The 19,651-nt window shown below is 34.5% G+C and overlaps 5 protein-coding genes across 13 annotated transcripts in view; 3 read left to right on the forward strand and 2 right to left on the reverse strand.

The window, feature by feature from the left end:
* The window catches only part of LOC116340198, a 62,388-nt gene extending 55,788 nt beyond the window's left edge, over positions 1 to 6,600 (reverse strand). The window contains exons 1-2 of one of the 5 annotated variants that reach the window (XM_031766524.1): positions 5,501 to 6,600; positions 3,972 to 4,163 (exon numbers count right to left, since the gene is read on the reverse strand). The gene's annotated coding sequence lies outside the window, so the exon portion shown is untranslated. The remainder of the gene's footprint in view (positions 1 to 3,971; positions 4,164 to 5,500) is intronic. The other 4 variants (XM_031766553.1, XM_031766562.1, XM_031766544.1 and 1 more) reach the window with 4 other exon arrangements.
* A 961-nt stretch (positions 6,601 to 7,561) lies between these two features.
* On the forward strand, positions 7,562 to 11,177 carry LOC116342181 (F-box/SPRY domain-containing protein 1). Its single transcript, XM_031769685.1, has 3 exons — positions 7,562 to 8,803; positions 9,033 to 9,397; positions 9,480 to 11,177. The coding sequence occupies exons 1-3, from the start codon at positions 8,493 to 8,495 to the stop codon at positions 9,572 to 9,574; spliced, it is 771 nt and encodes a 256-aa protein (XP_031625545.1). The 5' UTR covers positions 7,562 to 8,492; the 3' UTR covers positions 9,575 to 11,177.
* Positions 11,178 to 11,943: 766 nt separating this feature from the next.
* Positions 11,944 to 12,769, forward strand: LOC116350297. 2 transcript variants are annotated; one of them, XM_031782054.1, is made up of 3 exons: positions 11,944 to 12,012; positions 12,163 to 12,386; positions 12,503 to 12,769. In XM_031782054.1, exons 2-3 carry the CDS (start codon positions 12,240 to 12,242, stop codon positions 12,608 to 12,610), a joined length of 255 nt encoding a protein of 84 aa, XP_031637914.1. In that variant the 5' UTR covers positions 11,944 to 12,012; positions 12,163 to 12,239; the 3' UTR covers positions 12,611 to 12,769. The 2 variants fall into 2 exon arrangements, with proteins under 2 accessions (XP_031637914.1, XP_031637921.1); XM_031782061.1 differs by lacking the exon at positions 11,944 to 12,012 and having other exon boundaries at positions 12,019 to 12,386.
* A 47-nt stretch (positions 12,770 to 12,816) lies between these two features.
* Positions 12,817 to 16,545, reverse strand: LOC116350252 (zinc transporter 9-like). 3 transcript variants are annotated; one of them, XM_031782013.1, is made up of 12 exons: positions 16,428 to 16,545; positions 16,173 to 16,330; positions 15,941 to 16,053; positions 15,495 to 15,650; positions 14,748 to 15,417; positions 14,559 to 14,682; positions 14,334 to 14,472; positions 13,790 to 14,268; positions 13,477 to 13,594; positions 13,340 to 13,414; positions 13,164 to 13,277; positions 12,817 to 13,093 (listed from the first exon to the last, which is right to left on the reverse strand). In XM_031782013.1, the coding sequence occupies exons 3-12, from the start codon at positions 16,034 to 16,036 to the stop codon at positions 13,049 to 13,051; spliced, it is 2,016 nt and encodes a 671-aa protein (XP_031637873.1). In that variant the 5' UTR covers positions 16,037 to 16,053; positions 16,173 to 16,330; positions 16,428 to 16,545; the 3' UTR covers positions 12,817 to 13,048. The 3 variants fall into 3 exon arrangements, with proteins under 3 accessions (XP_031637873.1, XP_031637860.1, XP_031637867.1); XM_031782000.1 differs by having other exon boundaries at positions 16,173 to 16,531; XM_031782007.1 differs by having other exon boundaries at positions 15,941 to 16,531.
* Positions 16,546 to 16,820: 275 nt separating this feature from the next.
* On the forward strand, positions 16,821 to 19,648 carry LOC116350271 (nuclear pore complex protein Nup58). 2 transcript variants are annotated; one of them, XM_031782032.1, is made up of 4 exons: positions 16,821 to 17,328; positions 17,535 to 17,714; positions 17,849 to 18,660; positions 19,236 to 19,648. In XM_031782032.1, exons 1-4 carry the CDS (start codon positions 17,024 to 17,026, stop codon positions 19,388 to 19,390), a joined length of 1,452 nt encoding a protein of 483 aa, XP_031637892.1. In that variant the 5' UTR covers positions 16,821 to 17,023; the 3' UTR covers positions 19,391 to 19,648. The 2 variants fall into 2 exon arrangements, with proteins under 2 accessions (XP_031637892.1, XP_031637884.1); XM_031782024.1 differs by having other exon boundaries at positions 16,822 to 17,328; positions 17,846 to 18,660.
* Positions 19,649 to 19,651: the final 3 nt, after the last annotated feature.

The raw sequence follows: 19,651 nt of genomic DNA on the forward strand, positions 1-19,651 counted from the left end.
TTTTTTCTTCTCTCCATCGTTTCGAATTCGCGCGCCATTCGAGAAAATGAAATGAACGCGCTAGCTCATGGTGAAATCATTATGGCATGTCTAGCAAGAAATGGCAAGACGTGCAATTTCGATTTGGGCGTACGATTTTGTCGTCACTGCCACACTCATTTCACACACGGTGAATATGATATTTTTCGAATGTGGTTTTTCGATTCGTTTTTATGTGTCTTTGTGAATCTCTGTATTTTTGCGGGGTTTTTTTTCGTGTGTTTGTGTGTATAACCAGATTACATTTTTATACTCCAATTGTTGCTCGTTCGTTTTTTCTTTTTCATCATCTCTCGATTGAGAGACTCCATTCATAGTGATCCCATCAACTTCATCACCATCACCATCATTGAGCACTCACCGTATGTTTTGGTATGTATGTATGTGCGAGTGGTTGAGATCATTTGCATGCACATTCAATCTCGTAATCATTCGCGTTTATCTCATAAACAAATGCGCTATGAGTATTTTTTTTTTCTCATTATTTCTTGTTTGCAAATGAGCGTTAGTTTCCATATGATTTATTCCCGTAATTGTTGACTGAGCGCTGGCAAAATGCGTTTACCGAAAAAAAATCCAGCCAGCACATGCACACCACACCAAATGCAAACAAAATGAATGTGCAAGAATGAATGAATGAAAAAAAAAGAACGCACCAAACAACAAACATATTGAAAATTGCTGCTCTGGAATAAAATGCACGAGTAATTCGCGAAACAACAATTAGCAAATCCGTGCACACTTACACAAATCCGGAGTATAGTGCGTAATACAAAACAACAACAAAAAAAAATCCACAACAAATTGAATGAAAAAAACACAACGGCAACAACAACAATGAGAATCGAATGGCACTTTTTCTTTGTATATTCTAAACATTGCCATTGGCATGGTAGTGATTGCGAATAGAACTTATGTATTCAGAGCATATTTTATCGACATAATTTTTGTTGTTGTTGTTGTTGTTGCGACTGTGTGGCTACAGCTTCAGTGCTCTTAAAAAATCGCATTTATAAAAGCGGTTGACCGTGCCGTGATTTTGTTTTGCTTTCAATGCACTTCAAACGCAGGATGCATTAACCCACCGAAGCAATAAAACAGATAAAAAAAGAGTAACCACACTTATTGTACGTTCAAAATGGGAACATCAGCGATTGCCTTTAATTTTGTGCGCGAATGATCCTTTTGGGAAGAAATGAAGGTGAAAAATAAAAACGAAACAGAACATGTTCTTTGGGCAAAAGAGGAGTGAAATTTAAAATGGTCCGATAGAAAAAAACAATGGGCATTGAATCGCGTGATTGAGCATAGAGAAAAACGTATCGAATGTCTTCGTTGCATTTGGAGTTTTTGGCATGTAAAGTGAGCCAGATAAACTTGGAATATTACCAAAATTGGTGATATACAATTTTCTATCGATCCGTTTGCAATATCCCAAAATCGGCATTTTAATCAGAGTACCGTCGCCCGTTACCATTGCTGTTGCGATCCATTGTTAATAATGGCAAATGGTCTTACTTTTATTCGGCATGAACTCGCCTAGATATTCACTTCGCACAGTGCATTTCTCTCTCTTTCTAGCGAAACGAAAAAAATTTACGTTTGCCACACATACACATTCGAATACACGCAAGCAAATGCACACATGACAGAACCATAAAACTACACACTGACATGAACATGAAACGAACGAAGAATGCATTTGGGCTCGAGAGTGTAGTTGAACAAAAAAAAACTATAACAACATCAACAATCGAATGGTACACTGTTATGTATGGCGTATATATGCGCTTCGCACTGTGTGTTCTGTCTTCTCTCGCTATCGATGTCTCTTTGGCATCGCAGTGGCGAGAAACGTATGTTCGATATATATATATATATAAATATGGGATATCTGTGTGTGGTTTTTTGGGCGCAGATTATGGGATTTCAATGGTTCACAGTTTTTACGGTTTGTTGTTTAGACTGGCTGCCTTGCGTTTGTTAGCTGGCTGGCTGGCTGGATGTGTATCTATGTATTTGCGTGCGCGTCTACAATACACAATGCGTATTCGTTGTCACTCTTTATACACTTTATTGGGCATATATCTTGTGTTTCATTTATCACAATTGCTCGTGCAACGAACGGAATCGGAATGAGTTAAAGCGAAAGAAACGAAAACAAAAAAATGCGGCGACGAATCAAATTTGTTGTTGTTGTTGTTTTTAATTTTATGTTTGTTTATTCCAGGCAATGTTCATCGTGTCTATCTCTATACTTTGTTTATATTTTGAAATCCTATCATTGGTGGAAATCGTCTATACAGTCTGCATACTGTATTTGATTAAGCCGACCAAATTTGAGCACGAAGTGCATCTCTCCTCTATCTGTTTTACACACACACACACATAAATATATACACACAGATACTTTGTAATGCACAAACACACTGAACATACTCTCTCTTTTCTATTTCTATATCTCTCGGTGTGTGTTTTTCTTCGGAAGCGATAATAAATTTTTTTGCACTTTCTTGGAATTTGTAAACAATATTTCATCTTTGAATCACACTAGTATGGCTTTTCGACTCTCTTTCTGCATAACTATTTATACATTCTTTTTTTTTTTCTTCATCAAATTTACGACTTAGTACGTATTTTCATGCCAAGTCGTGTTCCGCTTGCACATGCACTTTTCAAATGCACTTGACTTGAAGAGAAAATTGTATTTATTCGTTTTCTTTCTGTCTCTCACTTTGCAAAATAAACCAGAAAAGAAATTGCACTTGAATATATCTTATATTTCTTTTTTTTTTCGACTAAACACGTCAAACTCAACAAAACTTAAAACCCATTCACACATTTACATGAATCGAAACGAATTATTTCAAGGAATACCGTATGTGCACTAAATCGTTGTTGTTGTTATTGTTGTTGTGTACATATTTTTATTACTTCGGTTTGTGCATTCATTTGCTATTGTTGTGTCTTTTTCTTGTGCTTGAATTGTTCGAGATTTTGACGGCGCTGTTGCGTTTTTTTATCACTCCTCGTATTTTTCGTATTTTGTTGTTCGAATTTTATGTGAAACTATTTCTGTGCAGCGACCGCGCGCGCTCTCCACAATGTTTACTAATAAAAAGGCGAATATAGTGCAAATACATACGGATGTGTATGCAAACGCCGATTAAGCCAGCGGGCTACTACACCCTTATGCGCGCTGCTGACTGTCAAAATCAACCGACAACGACGACGACGATGATGACGGCGACAACGACCAAACAAAACCAGCAGCGGTTGCAGCGTGTGCATGGAAATTGCAAAATGGTCGTCAGCACAATACACTCGAATATAAAAAAAAACACATTCAAATCAACACTATCCCATTCGCTCTATCGCACTCACTCACTTTCAATTATACTTTATTGACAATAGCTGCAGTAGTTTTGTATTTCAATCTCGATTGAATTCAGCTGTGCTTTGCCGCCGATTATATTTTGGTTTTGCGGGCGGATTTCGCAGATTCACCAGACACATACACATGCATATTGGTCGCAATTCAAGGAACACACACACGCACACTCAACCAAATACATGCAAACACACATGAAAACAATAGAACATTTGCTTTAGTCAATTTCACAAGACCATTTTACTGCTGTGGTGTTGATAAGCTACCGATCGAACTACTTTTAAACATTATCAGTACAGTGATTTACTCAAGCCATTATTCCTTTGTTTTATTAGCTTTTAAATTGATATCGCCCGGGCTTTGATATCGATTATACTATATTTCATATAAGATTGCCCTAAATTTACTACATTTGTTAAATCTCTTCGCTCTCTTATCCTCTCTCTCTCTGTGTCTGTCTCATTTTTCTCACAATGTTGTTGATTTATGAATGATTCGCATACTCAAAATTTGTATAATGATAAAAAAAACTAACACGTACCGTTTGATTTATTTATGCTTTGTTCTTCATATGATAAATACTGTAAAACAATTTCACATTCTTTATTTGAACATTCAAAACGATATCAGTCTATCCGTAATGTAGTTTTCATTTATGTTATATTCAGCACTTAAGGTTTTCACGTTTTGTATATATATATATGACTAATGTTGTCTCTCTGGAACAATCTCTCTAAACAAAAAAAAAATAGAGATAAGATCGTGTTATGGTAGTCGATACACCATGAATGAATGTCGCAAAATTTTGGTTCGAGTTTTATCATGTGCGCATTTCCAATCCGATCGTCCAATAGAGTTTTATCAAGCGCACACAGCTTCAAAACAAATATTCGCTTTGTACATGACTTAACTACGGATGTTTGCCATTGATATTTAGCACTTCAATTTGATTTTTTTAAAGATTTTTCACTTAAATTGATGGAAAACTAACCAATAAAATGGCTGGCCACACTCAATGTACAAAATGTTCTTTGTATGTATTCCATGTTATCAGGTCACAGCTTTATCGATTGCTTTTGATCTGTTTATTGAAATTTTATCATTGATTTTTAATTGAAATTGCAATGATCGTTTGTGCATACTCAGCATTGCGTATAATGAACAAAATAACCTTAAAAATCGCTATTATACATTGAGAGAGGCTCACTCTCTGCGAAGCTTCAGTAAAGTAGAGAAAAAAAATGTTTTGTATAAAGGAAAAACGATCGAGAGAATACTAATGAAAAGAACAACAACAGCAGAAGAAATAGTAGAGAAAAAAACACACAGCACACACAACGTTTCAAGAAAACGAAAAAGAAGAATCAACAACAGCAGAAGCAGCAGCAGCAGCAGCAGTAACAGAACGAGAGGCAAATACACAAAATATAATCATCAAGTTAGATAGATATGCTGTTTGCGTTTGTGTGTGTGTGTGTCGGAGTGTGTTGTTGTTTTCGGTTATTGTTAGGCTGTTGTGCTTAGGTCACTTTTTCAACTCGCTCTTTCTTTCATTCGTTCACTCTCTCTGTGTCTGTCTGTTATTTGCTGTGCATGTATTTGTGTGTGATTCATTTGGTTATGAATCGAAATCGGGTTCCTCACATCTCATAATGATGATGGTGGTGTAACAACATTTGGCGTTTTTTTTTCTTCTCTTAATTCGAATTAAATTTTTCACAGGTTTAATTCGGTTTATACTCCCTCTCATCGTTCGATCGGTGTCTTCGACTTAATACATGTCAAACAATGCAAACGCAATGCGATGATCAATACTATTGTGTATGATCTCATTTTGTTCGCGTGATATCGAAATGCGTTAATTGAATGATTTGCGATCGAGGATCGATTGTATTCGATCGATTATTAAAAATTTATTTCAAAAAAAAAACTCTATCAGACTGAGATGAAAGATGGGTCGGGTCAATCGAACAAACAAAATATGTCGAGAAAACAATTGCGAACGTAATAACATTTATTGAGTCACGCGTATATGTGTCTTTCTATTTACGAAATCGATTCAATATTTACCATTTGAATGAATAGATTCGGTTCTGGAAGTTTGTGATAATTTTTTTTCTTTCTACTCCGTTGCTTCTTTTTAATTCGTGCAAATGTGAATACGTTTCAATTACACTTATTTCATATTTGATATTTGGAACATTTTTTACGCTTTGGCAAAATACACAAATTCATCAATTTGATGTTCATTGCAAAATATTTACGCGATCGCCAGCGAAAAATGGAAAAACAATACGAAGCACACTTATTTTATAGATCGAATAGAGTCTCTGCATATATTTCGAACTAATTAATTTAAAACAAAAATTGATTCACTAATTCAGGACTTCTAGTCCCTACCGTTCCATAATTCCAAATATTTTGACGTACCATCTATTCACACTCGCACATTCTGGCACTCGCACTCTTTATACACACATGGATCACTTGGTATAATTTTGTAATTGGTTGCTTATTGATGTAAAGAAATTATTGGCAGAAGAAAAGAAAAAAAATGAAGCATAAAACAAGGCACTTTCAGTCTCTTTGATTTTGTATTTTGACGTATACCAATTTTCTGTATAGAAATGTTCAAATTTTTATAATTTGTGTATGTTTTCGTCACGAAATGCTCATTGTTTTATTTAATTTTTTATCTTGTCGAAATTCTTGGTTGTTATTTTTCACATCTTCGTTATTTTTCATCTCTATTTCACGCTGAATTGTTTGTTTTCTATTTACTTTCTATTGTTTCAATGAGGAGCCGTTTGGGTTGGTGTGCTCGGCCAAACGTTTTGTTTTTGTTTTTCTTTCTCTGTCTCTCACTGTGTCGGTTTCGTCTCAAAATTTAAACACGGAGAAATAGAACATTGTTCATCGAGACAAAATAATAAAAACCACACCGATTACACCGCAACTCTCAAATCATTTTTGGATCACAGAAATATAAATGAAACAGATACATCACACCGAATAAATTGCAACGAATCGCGATTTTTTTTTTCTTCTTCCTTTTTCTTTCTTCACTTTTTCTCTTCGTATCTTATTTTTTTAATAAAAATATTGTATAGACTTGTATGAATGAACTAACGAAATGTTCTCCTTTTTTTCTCGAAAAAAAAGTTTGTTGATTGTCAAAAATAAATCGGAAGCAAATGCAATGTATAAAAAATTTAAAATTATAAATGCACACACAAAAAAATAACACTAAGAAAACAGAAAATTTATTGTTTTTCGCTGTTGCGCGAACATTTTTCACAACTCAAACACTCTCTCGTCTTGTCGTGCATATCACAACAGTAAAATCATTGTTGCGGACACACATAGTGAGAGCCAAAGAGACATACATCCAGCAAGAGAGCAAGAAAGCATTACATACATACAGCAACAGAGCAACAACAACGAGAGTTGCACGACAGAAACAAGAGAGATGAATTGAGAGAGAGAAAAAATTCCAACAAGTGTTCGCCATATTGTTTTTTCCATTGAAAAACCTCATAGAGCGTATTTTTTTTTGTTATTTCCTTTCTCGTCTCTCGTTTTTGTCATATTACTTCCATCTCATATATTAGCATCTCTCTTTGGAACTTTTCTCTCTTTCACCCGCTTAGTGTATATGAATGTTTGTTCTATAGCTGTCGCACTTACGCATACTGACACACACACATACATCTGCTGTGTGTTAAATGCCAGAGTCAATGTGTGACTGAACAAAAACAAAAGCCAAATGTTATTGTGGCACGGTGCGTAAATGAGATAGAAATATGAGTTCAACATGGAGAGAAATATATAAGTCACGGGTACGTCAATGTTGTTCTTTATTCCAAACAACTGACCGACATTTGTATTGGTGAACTGTCAATTCTGCATTTCAATCTCGCCCTCTGCATGCGTATGCATTATTTTTGTTTTCAGTTGTTCATATTTTAAATTACTGCCGAATTGTCAACCCTATTGAATTAAAAAAGAATTTTCAAGATGTGGTTTCCTTAGAATCTAGCTTCTATCCATCATTTTATGAAATATCTTGAATATTTTATGCTACTAAACTGAAAAAAATCACTCGCATGGACATTACTGACACAGAGATGGAGCCAGAGTGTATGAAATCAATTAGCTTGGGAACAAAACAAACAAACGATCGGTTAAATGCACAATAATAATGGGATACTGTCATCGGCACTTTCAAAATATTCCGGAAGAAAATTAAATTCGGAAAATAGTTTGCGCCCGATTCAATTGCAAATGGATTGTGATGGCATATTTTCGCTCGATTTGTTCATTTGTTTTTTTATTTTTCGCAAAAGTATGCTAATACGCATGTGCCTAAATGTTTGACAATTTACGATTTGGAATAACAAGTTCTTCCTTCGTGGTGATATTTTTTGTGTATATGTGAACTGGATAAGCTAAAAAAACCTACAATAGTGAGAGAAAAAAAAGCGAGAATTAGTTTTAGAGTGTTCAGATAATTGTGTGTTTAGGATTTAGTTGAACGAAAAAATCGACGAAAACTGATAAGAAAAGCGCATCGAAACTTTTACGTGTTCATTGTGTTTGCCTTGCAATTGCAAGCAAGAATTACCACCATTCGTCGTCGTCGTCGGTCGTCGAGAGGTGAGAGAGAGTGTCAAGAAACATCCGCGCAAGAAGCCAAGCAAACGTTGATGCCTCCTCATTATAATTTGCAATTTGATTTTATGTTTCCATTTGAAATTGATTCGCCGACGACACACATTTTCATTTCAATGTTCACTTTTATCGCATTGTGATTTCTTCGCGCGGATTTGCAACAGAGATCTGAAAGCAGCGAATTCAGTTTTACGTGAGCAAATTCAATTGCTCGCACAATTTATGATTTTTTCAGTTTTCTTTTCCGTTTTTTCTTCATCTATTTAATTTTTGAATTTGTGACTACGAAGCCAAACACAAACCGAACACCGAACGAAAATAATCAAAGAAAGTGTGTTACGTGCAATCTATAACACATTGTGCGATTGAGTGATAGAGAGTGTGGTTGAAAATGAACGAGGCGGCTATTGTCACACATCTACCCGATAATATATTAGAAGCAATTTTTTCGTACTTAGATTTACGTGATTTGCGAAATTGTTCGCTGGTGTGTAAAAACTGGTATAGATATTTAAATGATGAAAATAATGATGTGTGGCGAATGCATTGCATACGAAAATTGGCCGAAGATGCCATTAAATCCGATTTATTGTCATCAGTCCCAACGTATAAAGCAAAATTGCGAGCATTTTTTCACGCATGGAATCCAAACGATTGCTCCCGTAATGTATTTATCAAACCAAGTGGATTCACATTGCACAGGTAGGCCATGTCACATGATATTTCATCAATTCACTATATAATAATCGTGCTGTGGCCGTTGTTGACATATTCAATTAGCTTTTATATCCAATTAAGCGACACCGCAACATAGTTCACCGCAACATTGTTTTTATATTACACAAATAAAATCTAATGTTACACGCGCGCACACACACACACTCAAACACAAATCACTTACAATTCCGTTTTTTCTTTCGTTAACCCATAGAAATCCGGTGGCACAAAGTACGGATGGATCACGAGGTAAAATTGGCTTTCGTCAGGGACGTCATGCATGGGAAGTGATGTGGGAAGGGCCACTTGGTACCGTTGCTGTCGTTGGAATATCAACACGTGATGCTCCACTTCAGTGTCCCGGCTATGTGGCATTGCTCGGCGCTGACGATCAAAGCTGGGGATGGAATTTAGTTGATAATCATTTATTGCATAATGGTGATGCAATCGGTAGTTATCCATTGCTAAACAATGCACCAAAATATCAAGTTGGCGAACGGATACGAGTCATTCTGGATTGTGACGATAATACGCTATCATTTGAAAAAAATTACGAATTTCTAGGTGTCGCTTTTAGAGGTGAGTATGGCGGTGTTTTTCTCTCTCTCCCTCTCTCTTTTCGTAATAAAATTTAAAATTTGATGATATTTCTCTCATTTAGATTTACCTGATAAAACATTTTATCCAACTGTATCGGCGGTATATGGGAACACCGAAGTGTCAATGGTTTATTTGGGTCATCCGTTAGACGGCTAAATAACGAAGAAACGAACAAAATAAACGAAACAAACATTCCATCATATTCTGATTGTACATAAATTTGCCGTATTTTTGGGGATTTGTACATATAGATATCAACTCTTTTTTTGTTGATTTTCTTCTTTTTTTTTTAAATTACACACATACACACCACTCCTCCGGCAAAAAGGAATCAGAAGATTGCCCATTGTGCCATTTAGCGTATGCATCAATTCAAATTTACACGCGCAAGTGACCAAAATAACTAAAGAAATTACACATACACACAAGAAAATCATTTCACCATACACTCCAATCAACAATCAATTAGTTTTAACGATACTCACAATTTAAAAACGAAAACAAACAAAAAAACCAAAAAACTTTATTATTTCTATGAAAGCAGTGAAGTGATAAAAGATTGTCGAATACACGCGAATATGAAATACAGCTCAAACAGAAATGGTCTGGATTATCGATTGAAACACATGTCGAAAATGATTTTGGCTTAATTTTATTCCAAAAATACCAATTAACTTGCATACTCTATCCGTAAATTTTAATATTCCGTTTTGTATAAAATGAAGTGTTTATCAAAGTGTGGAAAGAACAATATATTTGATAAAAAATTATCGGATGGTTTGTTCCAAATGTAGTGCGAATAAATTGTGAAAAATACATTATCAAAAAATGCAGCGTTGCAATCGAGCGAGAAATGAAATGTTCCTCTTTAAATCACGACTTAAGTCAAAGATGTGCGCGTTGAGTGAAAAAGCACAGCCTCACCTCATTCTATGTACTTATCCAAAGCGCATACGATGCACAATGATATTAAGTGGCCGATATGATACAATGAATGGCATTGTTATTAAGAACACCCTATCGGCACTTTATTTAAAAATTATTCGCATAGCCAACCATCATATAATTGCAATTGATTAACGTGCACACTATAATTCCGCGCATTGTGTTTCACTCGAACGATGTAACATAATTACATACCAAATCATTTCTAAACGTATCATTTCGAATTTGGAAAAGCTTTATTCTCTGTCTATATTTCCAAATAAACCTCTTAAATTCTCTTATTATCGTGTAACATTCCATACATCTAATGATCAATTTCAATGGAATGATTCTTCCAACGAATGATTCACATAAAAATGATTTCATTTGTTTTATCATTTTTGATTAATTGATATATATATTTTTTTGTTTTGTTTTGTAATTTGTTTAAAGGCCAAAGATTATGTTAAGTAAAAAACGAGCAACTAAAAATTAGAAGAAAAAAAAGAAGCTCGAGTAGCTGACGAAGGTTGAATGAGACAATGTTTAAAATATAATTTGGTATCAGAATGGCATAAGCTTTGGATTTGCCTTTTTTTCTATAAAAAGGATGTAGCATTTAAGGGTTTTTTCTCTATAAAATGAAAAAAAAAGTGTCAATAAATTTTGATGCAATATTACACATAGATTATGAAACCAAAAAAGACAAATTAAGACACATGTTGAGTTACCATTCATTATTGTACAATTCCTAAGTTGTTGTCAAATCACTTTTTAGATATAATCAATTCAATCTCACTTTTTTTTTGAAAGATCACACATTTCTTTTTTCTTCTTGGTGAAGATGCGAAAGGTTTCATTTTCAATTTTGTTTGTTTATCTTTAGTTTATTGTATTTAGTGAAATGAAACAAAGGTCAACAGGTCATTTTTCGTTTTAAAATTATAAGGACCATAGTTCAAGGTAATATTTATGGAAATTTAGTCCAAAGTTTTTTCTTCGAGTCTGAAAAAAAAACAGACATAGAAATTAATGAATGATTTTGTATTTTTCCCGAGATGGCAATTTATCTATATATTTTTGCATCTCTGATTTGGATAATGAACAAATATGACTAGTTTTCAATGTTTGCACTTATAATTCAAATGTCATATGTAAAAAAAAAAACTTTATTTATGCATATAAAAGAATGAAAGGAGAAAAGAAAACGTTACCATTTCACTAATCCTCATTGAATGGTCAATTTTAAGAATCTCTTAAACAAAATAATGAAAAAAAAAAAACATATTGTAAATAATAAAGTCTGAAGTAAAGTGAATAAAAAGAAAGAAAAATCTGTAAAATATTTGCCTTTTTTTAATGGATATTCTTTCATTTTACAATTCTATAAATTTGCACATTTCTCAGTTTTAAAATTGAATTATTATTTTTTTCAATTCAACTTTTTTAAATCAATTTTTAACAATTAAAAATCGTCTTTTCCACATCTTTCGCCAAAAATAACATAAATTTGAATTATTACTTTTACGTACATATGAATTTACATTTGAAATTCACACCAAAAGTGGCGCTATCTACACATTCATTGGTTTTTATGCTCAATGGCAAATGTCAAACGATTTGTCATAAGTCATACACACTCCGTCGATATTTATGTAACGAGGCGCAAAGTGAGTTTTGGAAAAAGAAAATAATCCTTATCGTAAAAAAACAAAAAACAAAAAAAAAAACGAAATATAAACAAATCAGCCCTTTGACTGATTCTTGGGCGGAGCATAGTATTTGTCGAAATAATCAAATGTTTATTGTATTTTTTATAGGGCTGATTCGGACAGGACTAGTATTGTAATTTGTTTAAATTTAATTCGAACGGTCAACCACGAAATAGAAATAAAAAATGGTTTTGGTATCGGTGCTTCGACAAACGGCTGCCAAACGGATTCCATTGATAAAATTTCGACGTCAACGTGAAGAAGAAGCGTTGGCTGCACGTAGTGGAACGTTGAGTATTGATGGATTGAAGAAATCGGCATCATCAGCTGCGGTATGTTTATTTCATTTGTGTGTGTGTATACGAGAAAAATCACCGATCAAAATTGATGTTGACAAATTTAAAACGAACAGAAAATCATTTGACCATGAAATTGTTTCTTTTCGCAGGCAATTAGCTTACCAACAATTGAAGATTGGCAATTGCCAAACCGGTATCGTAGAAAACCATTAGACGCAGTAGAAATCGAGTACATCAATCGTGGCGGTCCAGCTTAGATCGTAATCGTTAATCGTTGCCAGAATATAGATAAAAAATGTATCCCAAACAAAGTCGACTAAATCGAATGCATATTTAATGAAACGTCAACCACACATAAAATCATATGAAAAAAAATACTTACCATTTAATGAATAAAAATCTATCTTGTTAGTTAACATTAGTGAGTATTTATTTTATTGAATAAAACACGTTTAACCATAGATTTATTTGGAAAAATTCAAGTCAGCATTTAATTTGGAAATAAATTAAAAGAACGAAATGATTGCTGGCCTTTTCTGCAATCGAATTCAAAATGAACAAATAATTTGTTGGAAGGAAGCAGCAGTAATACTCAATTCAAAATTAAAAAAACAATTGTCTATGATTGAAATAAGCGTGACGTTCCATTGGCAACTAAACACATCGTTCAATCATGTCGTAGCAAAACGGTGTGTTTACAAAATTTCTAGATCACAATGTCTAACTTCCGGGAACTTTTTCTGCAAAAAGAAAAATCGGATAATTTATTTGTTTATTTTTATATTTATGATTTGTGCATGTTGTGTTTACCCTTAATTTGATTTCAATTCGATCGATTTCGCCACCCATTAGATCAACAATATTTTCGCCGTGCTTTAAAAGAAATGTTTCCAGCTCGTCGACCGTTTCAAACGTTTTTACTTCCTAAAAATGCAATTTTGTGGTTTAGATTTAAACGGAATCTTCTATGATTTCGGTATTCTTACCTGAAGAAGTTGGTTTAAGTCCTGCTTTTCTAAATAATATCTAGTTAGCTCTCTGCCATCGAAATCGAGTTCAGCCTGAAAATGGCGAATAACACTCAAAAAAATGTTGGTTTTTTTTTAAATCATAAGATCCCTACCTTATATCGTACTAACGAACTTCCCATATCGATTCCTTTCACATCATGAATTGCTCTGATCATAATGTCTTTCTCAAGTTCAGCATTGATTTTGTCCAATTGTTCTGCCGGTATTGACCTATTTAATGAGACATGAAAATGATTTAAACGGCATTCAAGATGTTTCGAAAACAAATTCGTTTGAATTTTACTATGTTCATGCATAATGGGTTTTATGTGCGAATATTTTTGAATTTCGATTTTACTAAAATCCCGTTTGTTTCTGCATTGAACATCAAGACTACGTCGGAATTGATAGAAAAATTTCGCTAACCGTCCAACAAGTGCTTGAACATTTGTTGAAATGATGAATGAAGCGACACCGCCAAGCATGCATCCGACTAGTAATGAACCGATCGCATCTGGTGTTGATGATTGTGTATAAGTTGATAGTCCCATGCAGGTAGCAGCAAGTATAACGCTAGCCACAGCGGCAGCATCTTCAAATAATACTACATTTACAGATGGATCTTCTCCGCGCATCACATATTCTCGAAACGAAACATTCGCCGATTTGGCCGATTGACGAATCGAATTCGTAGCAACCATGAGTGTGGCACCTTCGGACAATAGCGAACCGCCCAAAATGCAAAATGCCCAAAAGAAATCTTCCAACGGTACGGGTGTTAGCAAACCCATAATACCGTGATAAAATGATAAACCAGTGCCAACACAAAATATACCAACACCCGATATCAACGACGATACATATTTCATATTTGTATAACCATATGGATGATCAGGATCAGCGGTCTATGCAAAATTCAACAACAATTAATTGAACTGCAGCAATGCAAAACAAACAAAATGTAATATACCTGTGTCGACTTATGAATTCCATACGCTAAAATTATTTGATTTGTTGTATCAGCAAATGAATGTATACATTCAGCAAACATACTATGCGATCCGGTATAAAACCATGCACACAATTTAAATACAAAATTTAGTGCATTTCTGTAGAGAAAATATAACAACACCAGTTATTATTGCGAGATATTGAAATGAAAAAGCGAAAAACTCAGAACAGTGATAAATCGTACATTACAATAGCGGTTACAACTACACGACCCGATCGGCTCCTCAGACCCGATTCAATGCTAACGGTAGTTCTTTGATCCATTTCTCGGCGATAATCTCTGAGCCGCCGTTTAACCGTGAAAATATCTGAAAAAAAAAATCGAATAATTTTTTCTTCTAATTTAATTTGGCAATTTAAGTTGGCTTCTTACTCTGTTGATGTTGTTTTCGTTCGATTTCCCGTTTTAAACATTCGCGCAATAGATTTTCACGTGAGCCCCATACTTCGATTGATTTGGCTTCGACATCTTTGCGCCAATAGACAATGATCGGTGGCTCTTGTTCATACGGTGAACGTCGTTTCGTTTTCGGCAACGATTCCAAATCGGACATTTTCAGTAGAAAATCGGATATTGCACGAGCTGGCGTTATAAAATTTCGTTCAAGCGATGATCGACTAAAATCAACACGTTCTCTTCTTAACGGCTTGGCCGTTGCACTATCACCCGTCAACGATGATTTTGATGATTTCTCATTTTTCTTTGTTATTTGTTCCAGTACAATGTGCTCAAGTTTATTATCTTTTGTGGTTGCATGCACAAGAAGTGCTCCTTTCTTTGTGAGCAATTCAATAGACTTTTCGGTTGGTGACTGTGACTCCAATTGATTTGGTTGTAAATTTATTAATGCTTTGTTTGGTTCCTTTTTCATATCTTCAACGACCGAAACAATTAATTTTCCCGCTTTGGTGGTTAATTCATGTGGACTCTTTTTGACTGCACTATCATTTTTATTATCTTGTTTGTTAAGTGGTCTGTCTGGTGTCGATGATGATTTATTTGCATCACTCGAATCTTTCGATTTCAGAATTGTCGTTGAATTCTATTTCGTAAAAAAAGAAGATTGAAATCAATGAAAATTCAATTAAAAAAAATTCATGAAAATAGTATTAGTTTTACCTTTTGAGCGTCATTTTTATTACAGCCATGAATTTGTGTTGTCGAGAAACGTCGCAAATGACCATATATCGAATCGAATCTTCTGTTGGTTTTCGAAAGTAGTTCGCCAAATATTGGTTTAACAAGGTCATTGCGGTAATAAGATTTGGTCGGAATCTGTAAGAACCAAATTAATTAGCAAAATTATTTCATTAATTTATTGCGTGAATTTGATGAATGTTTACTATGATGACAAAACAAAAACAAACCAATTTTCGATAATAACATATGAAATGTCAAGTCATGATATATTCAACATATAAAAATAGGTCATTTCATGATACTAAGAAAAATGCAAACAATTTTTTTTTTTTTGAGCAAATGCATAGAATACACACACCAACTCAAAGTAATTAGTGAAGGGAATTTTTTTATTAGTTATACAGCAAAAGATGAACAGAACTTACGCCTTTCCGAACAATATTGTGATACTCTCGAATGATATACAGCTGCCGACCGTTATTGATTGCCACCCGAATGATGTCAGCGTGTTTGAGTATCATGATTGAAATTGCTAAATCTATGGGTGAAATAACAGTCCACTAGTCAGAAATGTTGCTCTCTCTCTCTCTATCTGCTTGTTTCCCTTTATTTTCATTATTTGTCACACATTTTCCTGTGGGATTTCATTAAACTTACATAGTTATTCAGTAATTGGAATATGTTTTGATAATGTGCATAGTTTCTTGATCACATTGATGAAGTGGCGCTCAGCGCATTCGAGCCGATTGAAAGTGTTTTGATGTTTGGTTAGTCGTTTGAGTTAAGAAGATCTTTGTGCAGCAGCTAAATCCATTCTTTGGAAATATAAATAAATATATATGTATCGGATAAAGTGATGTTTTGTATGCGGTCGTTTTCGATATCACTTCTTTGGCAAATCTTTCCGCTTACTTCTTATTTATGTTTTCGATTCGATTCTCCGTTTTTCATGAAATTTTTTATATTTTTTTTTGTTAAAATGCGAGAATATGTCAAACTAACACTTTCATAAACAACATAACGTTGCGACCATCCATCTGCTTGACATTTAATCATAAGCTGCAACTTAACGCCTATTCACATATTCAACATTGATATTTTTTGATGCAAAATATTGTATTTCATTCATATTTTTCTATATATTATATATTTTTCACGGCGAAAATAAATAAAAATGTCAATCATTTCGAAAAATCGGTTTCGTTTAATGAATTTTACGTCCGTTTCGATTGAAATAAATTTTTAATTTCAAATTTTTCCGGCAAATTTAACGTCGTTTGCTTTTGATTTAGACGTTCTTCTTCTATCAATGACAGCTCAGTCGCGTGTGTGACTGAAGCAAAATATTATAAGACTGATTTCAATTTCGTTACATTGTGCAAATACGATTGTTCCGATAAATTTTGAATCAAAGAATATTTTTTTGTTAATCAGTCATAACAACCACTCATCGTTATATATTTTTTGTGTATTTAGTTTGTAACCGAAATTTTTTTTTAGTGCGCACAATGTCTTCTTTCACATTTGGACAGCCACAAACAACAGCAGCAGCGAGTAGCGGTTTTGCTTTTGGCGCTTCAACTCCAGCTCAACAACAACCGGCGGCGCCATCATTTGCTCAAGCGGCGGCGCCATCATTTGGATTTTCAACACCAGCGGCCCCAAAAACAGCGGCACAAATCACCGCAACACCAAATACAACCAGTACTTTAACGTTTGGTACAAGTGCACCACCGTATGGGGCACAGACGACAACATCAACAGCCGCCGCACCAGCATTTAGTTTTGGTCTTGGAGCAACATCAACCACAAGGTACATTTACGAAATTGATCGAATTAAAATGATTAAATGTGGAAATGCTAAATTTTTATTTCAATGAAGTGCAGCATCGATTCAATTTTATGTTCCAATCTATATATTGATTGATTTATTTTTATGTTCGCATTTAATATTCCAATATTCATGTAATCACTTATAAAATTTAACAATCTTCATTAAAATCGCCACAATATCAATAGTGCACCATCGCTTGGTTTGTCATTCGGAGCATCAACGGCCGCAACAACAACACAACAAACTGCTCCAACATTTGGTGCTTTTGGTGCGAACACTGCTAACACATCGCTAACAGCGAATAAAACAATTGGAAATGCTTTTGGTTTAACGACAACAACAACCACAGCAACGGTATCGAACAGGTAGGGGAAAAAACCAATCATCATCATCATTCGATCCAATCCATTAAACTTCCATTTTGATGTAATTCATAATTTATGACATTGGTGTTTTTTTCTCTTCTTCTTCTTCTCCACGCACACCTGTATAATAGTAGTACGCAAAAAATCGGTTTGGGTGGCATCGATATAAATGCGGCCCAACCAAAAACGATTGAAGGCCAAACGGATAGTTCGAAAGTGAAGGAGAATCAATTGCCACAGGAAATAATTGCAACCGTTGATTCGTTAAAAGCATACACCAATCAACAGAAAACGATAAGCTCAGATATAGTGCGTGCATCATCACGTAAAATAACAAATGTGAACACTGAATTAGATACGTTAAATTGGGCATTGGCCGAAATCCATTCGAATGTTGAAACAAATTTTGCTGCAATCAAGCAATTGCGTGCCGAAACAAATAAAGCACGTCAAGAGGCTGAAATTGCGCAACGAACACACGAAACACCAGCCGGTTTACAATTTGAGAATACAGCACCACTTCAATATTTTATGGAAATGGTACAAAAATTCGAATCAGATATGTTAACCATTCGTAAACAACTTGAATTGACCGAAACGCATATACGTTCATTAACCAATCCACAAACATTTACGGCTGACGATTTGAAAAAAGGCCTACAGCAAATACACGAATGTTTTGTTGCGTTGGCCGGTCGGTTACAAGAAACACATCGAACGGTTGAAATTCAACATGAACAATTTTTAAACTTGATGAAACATCGGGGCCGTGATAAGGTGATGGTTGAAAGTATTTATGATGGTGGCAACAGCAGTACAGCAGATGGATCACAACCAATTATACAACAAATTGCATCTGGATGCCGTGCAATCATACCAAATGTTGCCTGCGGTCCACCATTCTCCGGACCAACACCATTCTCATCGTTTCGCACTGATCCATACGGTATGTTTCGCAGTTTTACATCCGATCGAAAAGAATTTTCCACACAAAAATTCTGAGACCGAAATTAGTGAAAAATAAAGCATTTTAAGCACCACAGCAATGAAACGACAACAACAATAACACATATTTTTACTGTCAAAATTTTGATGTCAAATGGTGTCGACATTGGTGATGGTATTTTTAAACAGACTGTGTAATCCATATTCATCGTATATGATCCTATGTAAAGTTCTATACTTGATCTAGTTCACATTGACGGTTCAAATCGTTTATGTCCACTAGCCAGTGGTCATGGACTGTGTGTTTCTTCTGTTGCATGTACGTTGTAATGGACAAGTATAGTAACATCGCGTCGTTCAAATAAATTTAAAAATCCGTCCACTCGTGTCGACATCATCTAGCACGGTAGTAGGGATTTCATTGCTGTGTTAAGCACACTTACACACATATATATATACACACACACGCACGCCAACGTTCATGTGTATAGATCCGTGCATAGACGTTCGCACACGTTGATGTGTTTAGATTTTAAGCCATTAGAAATATCATCAAATTTACAAATTCGTCAACAGGAATTACGAGTACTTTGGGCATGACATCAGGTAGCACAAATGCATTCGCAGCAACAGCAGCGGCCACACAAAATGGATTTGGTACCATGGGCTCACTATTCGGTGACAATAGCCTTTTGAATGGTTCGGCATTCACATCAAAGCGAGCCAAATGAACATTTGACCAAAAAAAAGAAGAATTTTTCCAAATGATTCATAATGTTCACATTTTCTTTTTTTCTTTTTGTTCAATTTTAGATCGTTAACTATTCAATTTAAAATGAAAATGAAATTAAAAAAAAAATTATTCAATAAAACGTATATAAGTAAGTTCCCAAAGTAAATGTTTATAAAATAATAAATAATTCAAATTTTTGTACGGTTAACCGACTTACATTGTTGTGAATAAAGCAAACCCAAATGATTCCCAGAAAAGT

This window comes from Contarinia nasturtii, unplaced genomic scaffold (genome assembly GCF_009176525.2).
Source record: "Contarinia nasturtii isolate CC-2019 unplaced genomic scaffold, AAFC_CNas_1.1 Cnas_scaffold_129, whole genome shotgun sequence".
NCBI classification, from domain to species: domain Eukaryota; kingdom Metazoa; phylum Arthropoda; class Insecta; order Diptera; family Cecidomyiidae; genus Contarinia; species Contarinia nasturtii.

Excerpts from the sequence above, each read along its gene's own strand:
- LOC116350271 (XM_031782024.1), top strand. The coding sequence starts at position 17,024 with ATGTCTTCTTTCACATTTGGACAGCCACAAACAACAGCAGCAGCGAGT. Across the intron at positions 17,715-17,845 it reads ACAGCAACGGTATCGAACAG|TAGTACGCAAAAAATCGGTT; the intron begins GTAGGGGAAAAA and ends CCTGTATAATAG. Across the intron at positions 18,661-19,235 it reads GTTTCGCACTGATCCATACG|GAATTACGAGTACTTTGGGC; the intron begins GTATGTTTCGCA and ends ATTCGTCAACAG.
- LOC116350297 (XM_031782054.1), top strand. The coding sequence starts at position 12,240 with ATGGTTTTGGTATCGGTGCTTCGACAAACGGCTGCCAAACGGATTCCA. Across the intron at positions 12,387-12,502 it reads AATCGGCATCATCAGCTGCG|GCAATTAGCTTACCAACAAT; the intron begins GTATGTTTATTT and ends TTCTTTTCGCAG.
- LOC116350252 (XM_031782013.1), bottom strand. The coding sequence starts at position 16,036 with ATGATACTCAAACACGCTGACATCATTCGGGTGGCAATCAATAACGGT. Across the intron at positions 15,418-15,494 it reads ATAAAAATGACGCTCAAAAG|AATTCAACGACAATTCTGAA; the intron begins GTAAAACTAATA and ends TTTACGAAATAG. Across the intron at positions 14,269-14,333 it reads GAATTCATAAGTCGACACAG|ACCGCTGATCCTGATCATCC; the intron begins GTATATTACATT and ends AATTTTGCATAG.
- LOC116342181 (XM_031769685.1), top strand. The coding sequence starts at position 8,493 with ATGAACGAGGCGGCTATTGTCACACATCTACCCGATAATATATTAGAA. Across the intron at positions 8,804-9,032 it reads AGTGGATTCACATTGCACAG|AAATCCGGTGGCACAAAGTA; the intron begins GTAGGCCATGTC and ends GTTAACCCATAG. Across the intron at positions 9,398-9,479 it reads TCTAGGTGTCGCTTTTAGAG|ATTTACCTGATAAAACATTT; the intron begins GTGAGTATGGCG and ends TCTCTCATTTAG.